General features: G+C 35.7%; 1 protein-coding gene across 1 annotated transcript; it reads right to left on the reverse strand.

Moving 5' to 3' along the window:
- Positions 1-1930: 1930 nt before the first annotated feature.
- LOC131595981 (T-complex protein 1 subunit theta-like) lies at positions 1931-12400 on the reverse strand. Its single transcript, XM_058868521.1, has 13 exons — positions 12054-12400; positions 11670-11932; positions 10759-10905; positions 10509-10670; positions 9459-9536; positions 8319-8452; positions 8098-8170; positions 7938-8015; positions 7678-7800; positions 7383-7477; positions 4626-4835; positions 4364-4421; positions 1931-2308 (listed from the first exon to the last, which is right to left on the reverse strand). Exons 1-13 carry the CDS (start codon positions 12202-12204, stop codon positions 2240-2242), a joined length of 1641 nt encoding a protein of 546 aa, XP_058724504.1. The 5' UTR covers positions 12205-12400; the 3' UTR covers positions 1931-2239.
- Between the last annotated feature and the right edge of the window lie 1949 nt (positions 12401-14349).

The raw sequence follows: 14349 nt of genomic DNA on the forward strand, positions 1-14349 counted from the left end.
ACTTGAATTCTTAGGAAAGATACATGAACAAAGTTTTATTCTATAAGAGACAAAATAATTGTTTGTTTAACATAAAAATTAGCTTCATGTCTAACCTATTTCATTGACTATTGTGCTTGAAACGCGCTTAGAGAATAAATTAAACACTTCATTTATCTAACTAACATGTTTAGTTTCCCACTACTAATATATTTAGAATTGTTCATGAGTATGGGACATCCAAATCAACTCAAACCACGTTTTAATTATTTAATGAATTGCATGTTTTATTTAAAATGTATTGAATTTGCGATAAACTAAATATTATAATTTGGAATCAAGATTATTGAGGAAAAGATTATTGTGAAAGTGTCAACTTACATTAAATTATTAAGAAATCAAGATTATTGAGGAAAAGGTCAACTTGCATCAAATTATTGTGGAAATTGTCAACTCGCATTTACACGAGGTTAAGATTAAAGTGACAAGAAGCAAAGCGGGAACCGAAAGCAAGAACGTGAGGTTGAGAAAGATTTTCTTTACTAAAACTATCTCACAATCAAGGAGGATCGTGGCACGATCATGTGCTCAAACAGAAAATAAGTTGGACTGTTAAAATCGTGTTGTGGCCACATCAAATTGTGGCACAATTTTTCTTCGACTCGGCCTCACACATCAAATTACTGAAGAACCATGGTGCAATGAGATTGCATCATAATACGATGTTTGCGGTCGAAAAATCATATCTTTAAATGTTCAAATAATATCAATTGCAAGGGCTCCAAATTTCGATTAAAAGGAGACGGCTACAGAGTTCCATTAGCTACAGATTGATGTTGTTTTACCGCTAGACTGTAATCTATATCTTGTAATTTATGTATTTTTTTCTCTAAACAATTATATATAAATAATTGCATTATGAGTGGCTAGTTTTCCTTTTACTAGGTCATTTAGATTATATTGTCTGAATTATTAGATCGATGTAAATTGTTGACTATTGATGCATACAATTGTTATCTTTTATAAGTATGTGAATGTTTTAACTAATTACAAGTTTTGAATGATTAGTAACCCTAATGTGTGTAGACCTCTAATAGCTCTAGACATAGGCTATTAGTTGATTTGTGATAGAATAATTATCGCTCGATAAAAAATTTCTTCAATTATGAATTCACCTAAGATATAGGGGAGTGTGATTGAAGGATAATGCACCAAGCTCGATAAAAAGTTTCTTCAATTATGAATTCACCTAAGATATCAGGGGAGTGTGATTGAAGGATAATGCACCAAGAGACTGAATGTAACTATTTTGTTGATTCATCTTGATATTAGGGATACGATTGTGGACGTCAAACAAAATTACCAATCAAGGATAGGCAAAGATTGCAAAGCATTTATGCAACCTCCTTGTAATTGGAGAAAATCCAAACTCAACCGGATTCAAATGAATTTCCACAAATACGAGTTAGCTAAACTATATTTCCCGTTCAAAGCAATTAACCATTAGATAATGCTTTTTCACTAGTTTTAAGTTCAACATGTATCTTTCAAAGCAACCAACCATTAGATTCTGAAGTTCAACATGCAAACTTGTACAAGTGTTTTGCTAAAAAATACGCCTGGGATTTTCCAAAGAATTCAAGAATTCTTGAAACCAATCACACGAGTAGGCATATCACTCGTCATTGTAGATTGAAGTGGATCTTGTTATTCCCAAACATTGTGCCAGAGAGGCAGGCATTCGAAGAGATCAAAGGATTGATTCAGACAACGTTTCTTATACATATGCGTGAGTATCATCTAAGCAAGCTCTAATGAGCTTGAGTTAAGTCTTGCTCAAGAGAAATTAATTTAGCTAAACTCGAGGTAAATTCATTTAATCAAAGAAAAACCTGCGGCAATTACATTTTGCTAGAGAAATTGATTAAGAAAAACTGCAAATCTACTATGCTTGGTAAATGATAATCCTACTACAACAATCATGACACTGCAGGGAGGAAAAATCAGTCATACAATGATATGTCCAGACAAACTATGAGAATAAAAAAACAGCTCACAACAAAAGAACACCAGCACTCTAAAAAGGGGGCTAGCATTTAATTTACATATCAAATCCCTTACATTCCATAGAAAATCAAAATTCAAAATTTGTTATGCGCCCATTACATAAAGAAAACCAGACGCCCAAACCATGTTGCTAACTGTAAGTAGGACATCAGGTTGAGATACAAACATGGCGATGTCAAGACAGTTCTCAGTTTTAGTCTTCGTCCATGCCAGCAGGTTGCTCTCTCCTGCCAGGTCCTCCAGCCGGTTTTGACATAATAATCTGAAAACATCAAAATACCAATCCATAAATTTGTGCATATAGGAAAATTGATCAAAATCATGCATCCAGTGTCAAACAAGATGAATACTACACACTGTCACAGAAAAACATAGCATAGACAACATAACAAAGCAAAACGGGTTCGGCCCATTGAGCATTACCCGCTTTGCCCGCACTTTTTTGCAGGACAGACAAAGATTTTAGGCTCACACCATCTAATATGCACGCCCCACCCCGTTTTTTTTCGGACTTTTGCCAGTGCGGACATTAACTAAAGTTTTTGCAATTTTTAGACTAAGAAGGTGCAATTCCCGCGGGCCAGCCCAGCCCCGCCCTCATCTTTTGGCGGGGCAGGCCAGGTTTTAAGCATATGCCCATTTGCCACCCCTATGGTACCCCAGGTCAACCGTATTCAGTAAAAGGAAATAGTCATGCCATCAAAGTAACTACAATACTTACTTCCATCAACTATATTATGTAGTTCAAACATGGGCCAGAGTGCTTCAATAATATAAATATGAATGGTTAGGGATGAAATTCAAGCAAGAATTTCCCGCAAGATAGATTAGGTAGGCAATCAACAATTTATTTTATTGATATGAAATGATAAGCTCGAACAATACACAGGAGTAGAACTCTGAGGAAGCAGGGGACCCATGAAAGAGTGATGATAAACTGGAACAGTGCGCAGGAGTAGAATGAGTCCCCGAGGGATAGGTCAGTCATTTTTTAGCACGGATACTTGAAAGAGTTTGAGAACGAGGTTCAAAGTTCAAACCATATCCCTAACAACCGACGTAACATACTATTTCCTTTTACTCTAATTATAAGACTATTTTGGAAGATTTGTTTGTCCCTAAATATAAGGCCTTCAATAAATTTCAAGATATATATATTACTCTTTTTCTAAATATATCTCTTATTATTGTTAATACTATAAGTTTGTCTTGAGATATGAAAAGTCAACATTGAATACATTTATACGAAAAGAATGATAAATAACTCACCAGTTGAGCAATTAACACAGATTAAGAAAACAGTATAAATGAAAGAGAGAATAATATTTTCACTAAAGTATCCTTATAATGTACTAGTGTTGGAGATATTGAATTGAGAGTGATGCAAATAGTATTAACTAATAAATACAATTGAAAAGAAGTCATTAATGTAGCATTGAAAATTGAAAGGGATCAGTCATTTTGGGACATACTTAATTTACAAATGGGTCAGATGGGTCAGCTAGGACTGAAGGAGTACTAATAGTTATGCGCTGGTTATACACATTAATGACAGTATAAAGTTTTCCTAATATGCGTGAAGAGTAGTCTTATAAATCAGAATAGAGGAAGTAACAACTAACATTTTCCCATAAAAAAGAGAGTAGAATGATAGTGAATTGTATTTCAGATTGATAATGACTACAAGCAAACAGACAACAAAGAAAGAATGATTCTATCAGCCCAGCCAAAAGACTCCCATCCCAGAGAATGAATTATTGGTGATCCTCTATCCCTTCTAATGAGGGCCAGAGTGATCCCCTTTCCACACATTACTCCTTATACAGCTAACTCCCCCATTACATATCATTCCTCTCTCCCCTGTGCCAACTCAAATGCCCTTTTTCTAAACATGTTTCCTGTAAAAACCCCTTCCATATTTGGGGCCTACTCATCTTACTAGTTATTACCGGGCCTAACCCTTCCTCACAGTCTCTATCTTAGAACACCAAAACCTACTCCTAAAACAAGCTCCAACTAGGGAAGTACATGTTAGAAGAAGAATAACCCTAGACACCAAATGGGCCGGCTTAGTTAGGTCTTGTAAGCTAAAGGTGTTGGTGAATTGTTTGAGTTTGTTAGCTCTCTCTAGGCAGAAGTAGAATATAAACAGAGGGAGAAAAATGCATTTATTAACCATTAAAAACTGTTTCAGAGCTTCTGTGTCCAAAAGAAAAAATGTGCTTTATTTTATTTAAAAAATGAGCGATATACTTATTATGTTGATAATCTGAAATTAAAAGGGAACAATCAAATACTAATTACTTCAAGTGATTACCTGGTCCACCCGTAGAACAGTACATGCAGCATCAGCAGCATATTTAAGAGCAAAAAGCCTGAGCAGATAAAAACAACAATCAAACTTGTCATTAAACGGTATGAGATAAAACAATTATTCCAAATAAAAGCAATTGAAAAAAGGATTCGCATTTGTCAAAAGTGTCATCTGTAATTGTGTGCAAACTTATAATGACGACAAGAAAAAGAAACACTTCCAACAACTGAACAACAGAAAGCAAATTATAAGGAAAGTAGTTTACTTAGTCACGTAGAGATCCCAAACATGTGTTGTTGAGACATCCTTACAAACACCCTCTTCCAAATCAATACCAACTTTGGAGTTTCCTGATGCATGTTCTGCATAGAGAGAAGATATAATCTCCATTGCATTTAACCCACCATTCTCAGCCAATGTTCTAGGAATCATCTCAAAACTTTCAGCAAATTTTGCTATAGCATACTGATCCAATCTGCAGAGGCATTGCAAATCTTTAGTACGTTCCTTTCATGTATGAATTATTATAGAGACAATAAACAAATAATATAAAATAAAGTACCTATTTACAAAGGAAAGGAAAAATGATCCAAGCCCAATGTAAGTAATAAAATTCTCTAACTCACAATCAAGTTATGATTTTAGAATTTTTAGGCCATTTAGACCTTATCACTTGTCAATGTGGGCCCTGAGTTCTCAAACCCATTCTCAGTATTATTGGACTTGAAACATAGATAATATCATAATATGGTGGGTGGCCCAACAGATCTAGGATAGGTTCTAATCGGATCTTAATTTTGGGTCAACTTAATCCTACAAAACTGATTTGTAAGGTGAAGGAGTTAGATCTCTTATTAGTATTTCTATTATATTATTAGGCTGCAGTTATTATACTATTATGCTGCAGTTACTATATTATTAGGCAACAACTATGTATTAAGAGTGCAATTATACTATTAGACGTTACTGAATAAAGAGGAAATTGAAGGAAAAATCAGGGGAATCAATTGGAACTGGATATTGGTCGGGAGAGACCAAGCTCTCAAATTCTTGGAAGGGAGATACCCAGGACTCTTGAATTTCTTGGGAACCGGTGTGCAATCCATTTGTAATTCTTGGAAGGGAGAGACCCAAGACTCTTGAATTTCTTGGGAACCCGTGTGCAGTCCTATTCTAAAATCTAATAGCAACTAAAGTTATTTTTATTATATTTTATTTTATGTTTGGTACCAGCTTCTATCAACTGGTATAAAGCCAGTATGATCCGGGGAATTGATGGTTTTAACATGGAGAAAGCAATCATCATACATTGTAGCTTTAGAGTATGGTTCAGAAAGTGTTGCTTCCTATGCAGCAAATTCTGGAACAGAATACTGGAAAACAAACTCAGAGAGTACTTGGAAACCCCAGACAATTACAATTCTTGGCTGAAATGATGCACAAAATTTCCAATATGGAAGAGCGCCAGGAACATTTGGAAACGCAAAGACAGTTACAAGTTTTGGTTGAAATGGTGCACAGAATTTCTGTGTACACAAATCCGAACGACAGTGTAGAGAAAGTGTGGCACGGAGGGCATGACTGTACTATGCATCAATTTGTGTCTAGATTTTGAAGCCACTAAGGGACTGGATGAAACTATTCTTGAGCAATTTCCTATATTTCACCACTATGAGAACGTGATTCTTTTGGGGGGAGTATTGTTAGATCTCTTATAAGTATTGCTATTATATTTTTAGGCTCTAGTTATTATATTATTAGAAAGCAGTTATGTATTAAGGCTGCAGTTATGTTATTAGATGGTTACTGAATAAATAGGAAATTGAGGGGAAAATTAATTGAGACTAGATATCTGTTGGGACTTGGGAGAGACCAAGCTCTCGGATTCTTGGAGGAAGAGACCTAAGACTCGAATTTCTTGGAAACCCATGTGTAATCCCATAAACAACTTTTTTTCTTGGCTTACACACATCCTAGTAGGGTTGTTCATGGTACAGTTTGTGAGAAAAACTGAACTGAACAGAACCAAACCATAGTAAAAATTCACTCGAGCTGAACCGAACCGTTTCAATTTACTAAGAACCGAACTGAACCACAATTATTGGTTTGGTATACCGTTTTGAAATTCCAAATCGCACCGAACCGTTAGAAGAGAGTTTTTTCCAAACCAAACCGTTTATCAAAGAACCGAACCGTTAAGCTATTTTTCAAAAAAAAAAAAATTTAAAATTAACTTGTTTTAAGCATTTTTCATTTTCAGTTTTGGTTCGGTTCGGGTTCAGTTTCAGCTCGGTAGGGTTTCAGTTACGGTTCGGTTCTAGAACTGTTTGTGCATAATAGTTTGGTTTGCTAACCAAACATAATGGTTCTGTTATTTTAACTTCAGTTAGGTTCGGTTTGGTTCGACGGTTCAATTCAGTTCTTGGATTTTTTTTGAACAGCCCTACATCCTAGACCTACTTGAACACATCTTAGACACATTTAACGAGGGCTTAAAATGTACTGAAGCAATAATGATCAATAAAGGAGTTGAAGACGAGTTAGAATCCTCTCTATTTCTTTTAAGAAATAGAAAATTTCATAATTAAAGTTTATGGTGTATAAATACATGTATTATTGGAATGTGTCATTAATTTATATAATTTGACTTTTATACAACACCTAAAACATTAGCAGTGGACATCTCTATTTTTTTGAGAAATGGAGAGGATCTCTACTCATTGAAGATGCTCAATTTGATTACATCAAACTTAACTATTTAGTAGTAGATGGATGATGAAAGTAAAAGACTATCATATCTTGTTTTAATTGTCAATTTAGACTTTTTATAAATCATGTTCAGGTCTTACTTAATTTAGACTTTTTATCAATTTAGAAATTTAGAGTGTAACCCAGGTCGCCCTAACTCAATCCAACAAAACTGACTTTTAAGGTTAGGGTTGCCCCACTCATAACCCCTATTCACACCATACTATTATCCAATAGGGGACTCAAAGAAAAGTTAAAGGGAAATACAACTTACCCTGTCTCCTTGAAAGAAAATTCTTTCACCCTCTTAGCTAACTCAATTTCAGTTGCAGCAGCTCCAGGCACAATACGGCTATCCCTGCACATGGCCTGATAAATAGTTGCATAAAATAGAACAAATCAGTATTACTATTTCTAAAAACGAAATCCCTTCAAAAGTGCAATCCAAAAAGATGCAATAACAACCTGCATGTTTGCAGAGGCTATATTTTTAAAAAATATTTTCCAGGGGTTAAGGCAAATACAATCAACTTGGTAAAGCAATAAAAGCATGCAACATCAGCAATTACCTTGTAAGTGTTCACTCCATCATCAACTGCTCTTTCAATATCATCAACTATACTATCAGTACTTCCTCTTAAGACAACAGTTGAAACAGAGTTGCCACCTTCTTCATTTTTAACAACGGTAACCTGCATCATTATACCAAAAAAAATTAGAGGGAAAACCATATGCAGCACTGAAAATGGGAAACTACTAAAGGAGTACAGGGGACACACTAGCAATGAACCAAAAATGTAACAAAAACCAGACAATCATTTTAACATACCCTTGCACCACCAATTTCCTCAACTGATATAGAATCGACATATCCAAGATCATCGGGATTTGGTTGACTAAGCTTCAACTGTTGCGGGGAAACAAATTAAATTAGAAAGAATGTACAGTAAAAGAAGATTCTCTAAGAAATGAAATATATAAAAACACACCATAGCAACAGCACCGGTTGTACGGCAAAATCGACGCAGTTCAAACTTAGAACTGATTTTCAGAACCATAAGCCTGCAAGCATGAATTTAGTAAGACAACCAAACACATAGCCTCGTGTCATGACTTCAAAATTTAAATTGAAACTGATGATTTCATAGCTAAATCTTTGATGTACGGTAGCATAATTAAAAACGAACAAATTACGAGAAAATTCACTCACTTATAACGCTCACAAAAATGTAAAGCCATCTCTCCTACTGCCCCTCCACTTACAACCACTTTGGCACCAGAATCAACTACTGCCTTGATGAGCTCCTCTACTTTAGCCTCTTCAGTTTTTGAATAATTCTCTAGCTATAGAAACCAAAAATTCAAAAACAAGAGCATTAGGCACAGAAATTGCCGTACTTGTTTAAAAAACAAAAGTAAATAATCCATGAACTACAAAAGGAAAATCACGTCCATCAGATAATAACAGTATCAATAAAATAGTTGTTGTCATAGTGTTAAAAGTTTAAATTAAAATACTTAAATAATTTCCAAATAAAAGCTCTATCAATGACAGCTTTGTACAGCAGTCAGTTAGATCTAATAATTAGTGCATCAATTATCATGGTTTTTCTTTTCACTCTATCTTCCACTGATACCAGCTTTGAACCCCCTTCCTCCCCTTCCTCTCCCTCAACAAGCACTTCCCCCTTCCTCTCCCTCACCATATCCTTCTCCCTTGTCCCCCCCTCCAAACGCTGTCATTCTTAAATTCCTCAACATAGAATTAACCACATTTCTGTTGTTGTTGCTATTGCATGCATCACACCTCAAATTCATTTATCCAATGCTGGTCGGGGTTGAAACGGTTTCGGTTGGGTGAGATTGAATCTTTTCTTGGGGAACCTAGAGATGAAGAGACTGTGATTGATGTTCAAGCCTTCTATGGTGTGTTTAGTTCATCATACCCAATGATTGAAATGCTGCCAACAAGCATGTCCAACAACTAAATTTGGGAAATTGAGTTTTTTTCTCTACTTATTGGTGACAACGGAAATGAAGGATGAATTTTATTTGATAAATAGGAAGAAGAAAGAGACGAGTGTCTGGTTGGCTACAGAATTACATTCAAGAGGCCTACTGCCTCAGATTTTATTATCATTTTTTTTTTGTTCTTTTTCCCGTATTCTGGATGAGCCAATCATTGCATCCTACCACAAAATCCCTTTTCAAACTTCCTTTTATGGGGATAGGGGAATGAACCTCTATCTTGTTTACACAGAAATGAATAGACCACCCTTAGACCTTATAAATATTACAATCTAATAAAATAGAATAAAAATCAGTAATCAAAACAAGCCATTTGACATACCTGCTCAGCTGAATGTATGAGGACAGTTCCTTTAGTTTCAGTTGCAGATGTATCAACGCCACCCGCAAACACAGCAACCTAAAAGAGCATTGACAAGAGACCTCAGTACTAGACACAGTATGAATATCAGTAATAACATATCATAGCGGGGAAAAATTCTTATAAAAAATGAAACAAAAATAGCAACAGATCATGCTACTTGATGTTATGACAACAAAAAAAATCTAGGAGTATATGGATTTGACCAAAAACGAGAGAGAACAAATAACTCTTCTTAAAAACTACTTCAGCATACAACTGAATTATTAAATGTCAACATGGTATGTGCCTGTTGGAAATAATGAACCAAAACAAAATCATAAAAAGAAGTCATTGATTAGCCAAAGCCGGCACATGGTACATGTATTAATAATAATAATAATAATAATAATAATAATAATAATAATAATAATAATAATAATAATAATAACAACAATAATAATAATAACAATAATAATAAATAATAATAATGTATAATGATAGCAAATGCTTCTTCGGGACCTAAAACTCATTAAAAAGACAAATGCTGAGAAATTCAGGTAATCTATAGTAATGGATACAAACACAAATCATAGAGTAAACAATAACATCCATGCATCAATTTGCTAAAATGGCAGCTTGTGCACAATCTTGATTATGATTTTCAAATGAAGCCACAACTTAAAAATGACACTCCAACTCCTATTTATTCTGTTGTTCTACCTTCTATACTGTACTACTATTTACAGGCCCTTTATTTATCACTTATTTGTGAGGATATTTCATTAGCTGGGGGAATGTATTGGGCAAACAAAATAGAATTGAACCAAGAGTACAGCCTTGATAATCAAACCATATGCAAAACTAAAAGTATAGCCCCCATGCAAATCAAATTTTTTAAATAATGAACTGTTGAAAATCATATTAAAGCTTATCATGTGCCTTACAGAGTTGTGACGAATATCAACCTCTAAACAACATTGTAGACTCTCCACTGAAACCCCAAAAGGCCCAAATATAAAGAAAACTAACCTTTGCCTTTTCCGTTCTCTTTATACTACCAACAGCATCATTTCTCAGAACCATTCCCCGAACAACTGTACTGTTATGCAGGCCTCCTCCCAATAGTTTTGCAACACGAACATTGTCCACATTAAAGTTTACAGGATTTTTTGGACACACTTGGATGCAAGCCTAAATTTTCCAAACAAAAAAATGTCAAGTGCTGTGCCTGCAGAATATGTTGTAATCAAAGTAAACTGGTTGATGAGGATATACTCACATCAGCAACAAGAGAGCATATAGTATCTTCCTGACCAAATTGCTTGCTGGCAACAGCTGCTTTCATTCGAGAAACAACTTGCTCCTTATCACGGACATCCATATTGTCCGAACCTTCCTCAACTAGTTCGTCCAATATTTCAACAGTCTGAAATAGAATAGCGACTTAGAGAGAGAAAAAGTATGGCCTTTAAAGATAAACCATTAAACCATGTTGCATAGAGGAGTTTACAAGGGACATATAAATGAACCTCAACTTTTCGCACTGCATAAACCTTGTCCATATTTGAGACCTTTTTGTTCAAATTTCAAAATTGAAAGGATTTAACAAATAGATTTACATGTTATTTTTCAATAATCTCTTGTTTATCTTTATTAACATTTTACAACACTCTCAATTTAAAAACAGAAAATACATCATGAACTTCCATTCTACAAATCCATCCATAAAAAATATTTTGATATCTGCGCATCTAAAGGAAAGTGTAATAAAACAATTAAATAAATTTATTGTACCATTGTTTGAACAATGTTTTGAACAGAAGAAAAACAAGTTCCATCCCATATCTCCAAAACAAATTAAGGGGATGCAAGATAATATCGAAAGGAGTTATATGTGTCGTCATATTTCATTTCATCCTATCTTATTTTAAAGAAACCAAATGACATGAAACTAATAACCAATGCCTTCAAATAGTATATATAGCACCCTTATAGTGCTATAAGGTACCAACATTTCAACAAACCACTATTGCTACGCAATAGACGGTTTAGTACAAAGTATTAACAATTAGCCGCTAAACTATAGCATCACTGATGATATTTTCCGCGATCTGCAATTAACAGCACGGCTAAAGATATGACATTTAATCCCATTTAAGATCAAAATCCAAACACAAAAACTCAACAAACCTTATTAATAGCTTTGGTATACCCACTAATAATCTCACTAGGATGCAAACCCATCCTAATAAGCTCCTCCGCACCATGAAGCAACTCACCGGCAAACGAAATAGTCAAATTAGCACCATCACCAATCTCCTCTTGCTGAGCCTTACTAGCCAACACCAAAATCTTAGCAGCAGGATGCTGAACTTCAAGCTCATTCACAATCGTAGCCGCATCATTCGTCACAAAAAGTTTGTCCAAATGATTTATCACCATTTTATTCATCCCTAATCACAACATAAACAACAAATTAAAGTAGATCACAAACAAAAACTTCACCAAATCTAAAGATAAACAGTTATAACAAAGAAGAATGTGATAATGTGTAGTTAGGTTAGGTTAGGTTACCGTTGGGACCGAGGGAAGTGCGAGTGATGGTGGAGAGTTGGTTACAGGCATCGATGTTTTTGAGAACGGCCTCGTCGAGACCGGAGAGATGCTTGTGACCTTCTTTGAGCATGGATTGCATACCGTAAGATTGGGATTTGAAACCTACCATTTTCGTTTCGACGGTTAACGGTGGTGGCTGCGATTTGGGGTGTGTGAGAGGGATGAGAAGTTTGAAACCCTGTAGTTATGGTGTGTGTATACCCTAAAGCCGCGAAATGAGTGTGAGTAGAGAAATTTGAGAGCCCTAGAGAGCTCGGGATTTGGAGGAAAAGTTAGAGTAATGTTTTTACAAGTGTGATTAATTTTTACAAGTGTAGGAAAAAATTTCCATTTTTAAATGTGAATCTAATTAAATCTCTGATATATTCAACACGAGATTTAACGGGGTGAATTGTTTGAAGATATTATTTCCGTCCTCCAAACTTTTACTTTGAGCTCGTGACCCTCTTAAGTTTATCAATCACAAAAATATTTAAAAATTATTCATCATTTCTAGTGGAAAAAATTGTCTCATCATAATCAATATCATGCTTATAAATATATCATTTTGCCACTAGTATGACCTTGTAACAATTAAGAGTGTCATCTAACTTGTGCTTAATATATATATATATATATATATATATATATATATATATATATATATATATATATATTTACTCCAAGAGTAAGTGTTGAACACTTAATCCAAATCTTAACCATTGATTTTCATTAATCTAACGGTTTTAATTGATCATTTAATCTAATTATTTTTGGAAATATTTTTCTATATAAAAAGTTATATATATATATATATATATATATATATATATAGCAACGTGGTTCAGGGAGCGGAACGGTGATCAGAGCTTGGGGGCAAAAGTAAATGGGAGATCGTTTATGGAGGTGTTGAACAAGACAGTTAGAAAGGAAGGGATTCTGGCACATCAGAAACCAGTGGTTTGCGTCTCTTCTGAGGAGGGTAAAGGAAGATTTTCAAAGGCTTGGATTGGGGTGCTACGCTTTCCCGGCTCTGGTCATGGCATCCAAAAGAGTATCGAAAAGGTTGGTTTCTACGGTATCGTGGTGTCGCCTCTAGGTGCTAAATTGTGTTTAGTTGAAGAAGGTGAAGGTGGGGCACTGTCAGAATTTTTGGGGGAGGAGGAGGGGTGGTGGAAGGGCTGGTTTGTGGAGATGTCGAAGTGGAGCGAGGTGGTGGTTGACGTTTCAAGAGCAGTGTGGCTTCGCGTGTTTGGAATTCCTTGCTTAGGGTGGAATTCGAACATTTTTCGTCTATTGTAAATCAGTTTGGCTCGTTTATCAGTGTTGATGATTCTACAGTAAGTGGAAGATCTTTTGACGTAGCTAGAATCCAGGTTTGTATCGATTATAACAACATCATTCCTGATTCTGTAGACTTGCTTCTAGATGGCAAGGTTTTTAAGTTGGCTCTTAAAGAGGAGCACCATGTTCAGTTTCATCAGTCCTGTGTCCCGATTCATCTTGTTGAGTCTGTTTCTTCGGAATCAATCAATTATGAGGACTTTGAGTCTTGGGGAGGGCATTCGGTTGCTAAGTCAGGTAGCAGTATAGATTCAAGGGATAGTATAGAAGAGTTTGTGTCTGATAAGAAGGGTGTGGGCAGTGTTGTTCCTTTCTCTAATTCAGCTTCCTCAGCGGCGCAAGTAGGGGTTACGTGTGGTGCTTCTTTGGCCGAATCGGTTGTTGGCTCAGGTAAGGATGCAGGGGTTTCGGGGGGCTCTTTTGATAGGGCGTTGTTATCTGTCAGTCATGGTGGAAAGGAAGTGGGGAGTTTGGACCTTAAGGAGAAACGTTTAGTGGTGTCGGGGGAACCAGAAGCTTCAACAGTTCCTTGTTCTTTGAGGAGCAATTAGGCTTCTTTTTCTAAGAAGGTTAAGTTCAGAAAGATGGCAGATTTAGGGGGCTGTTATAAGAACCAGTTGTTGAGGAAGATGAAGGGGGCGAGTAGGAAAGGAAAAATTAAAAAATCTTTGAAGTCAAGTAAGAAATTGGTTTTTGACTCAATGGCGGGCGCTTCTTTGTCTGAACAGGGGCGGGTTTCTAGTAAGAGGAGAGGAGGGTTTCTAGGCAGTGGGGAATCGGAGCTTCACAGTAACCTTTCTGAGAATTGTCTTATTTTGGCTAACAATGCTAGGCAATGGGATCACGTTAACATCGACGATGGTGAGAAATTGAGAATGGCTGTTGAAGCTTTGGGGGTGGGAGGTTCCAAAGGACGGGAGCATTTTGTTTC

This window comes from Vicia villosa, linkage group LG4 (assembly GCF_029867415.1).
Source record: "Vicia villosa cultivar HV-30 ecotype Madison, WI linkage group LG4, Vvil1.0, whole genome shotgun sequence".
Lineage (NCBI taxonomy): Eukaryota > Viridiplantae > Streptophyta > Magnoliopsida > Fabales > Fabaceae > Vicia > Vicia villosa.

What these genes read in the sequence shown, in the direction of transcription:
- LOC131595981 (XM_058868521.1), bottom strand. Translation starts at nt 12,204, where the DNA reads ATGGTAGGTTTCAAATCCCAATCTTACGGTATGCAATCCATGCTCAAA. An exon ending in CATTTTTGTGAGCGTTATAA is followed by an intron (nt 8,171 to 8,318) that starts GTGAGTGAATTT and finishes TCATGCTTGCAG; the next exon opens with GCTTATGGTTCTGAAAATCA. An exon ending in TGGGATCTCTACGTGACTAA is followed by an intron (nt 4,422 to 4,625) that starts GTAAACTACTTT and finishes TTATCTGCTCAG; the next exon opens with GCTTTTTGCTCTTAAATATG.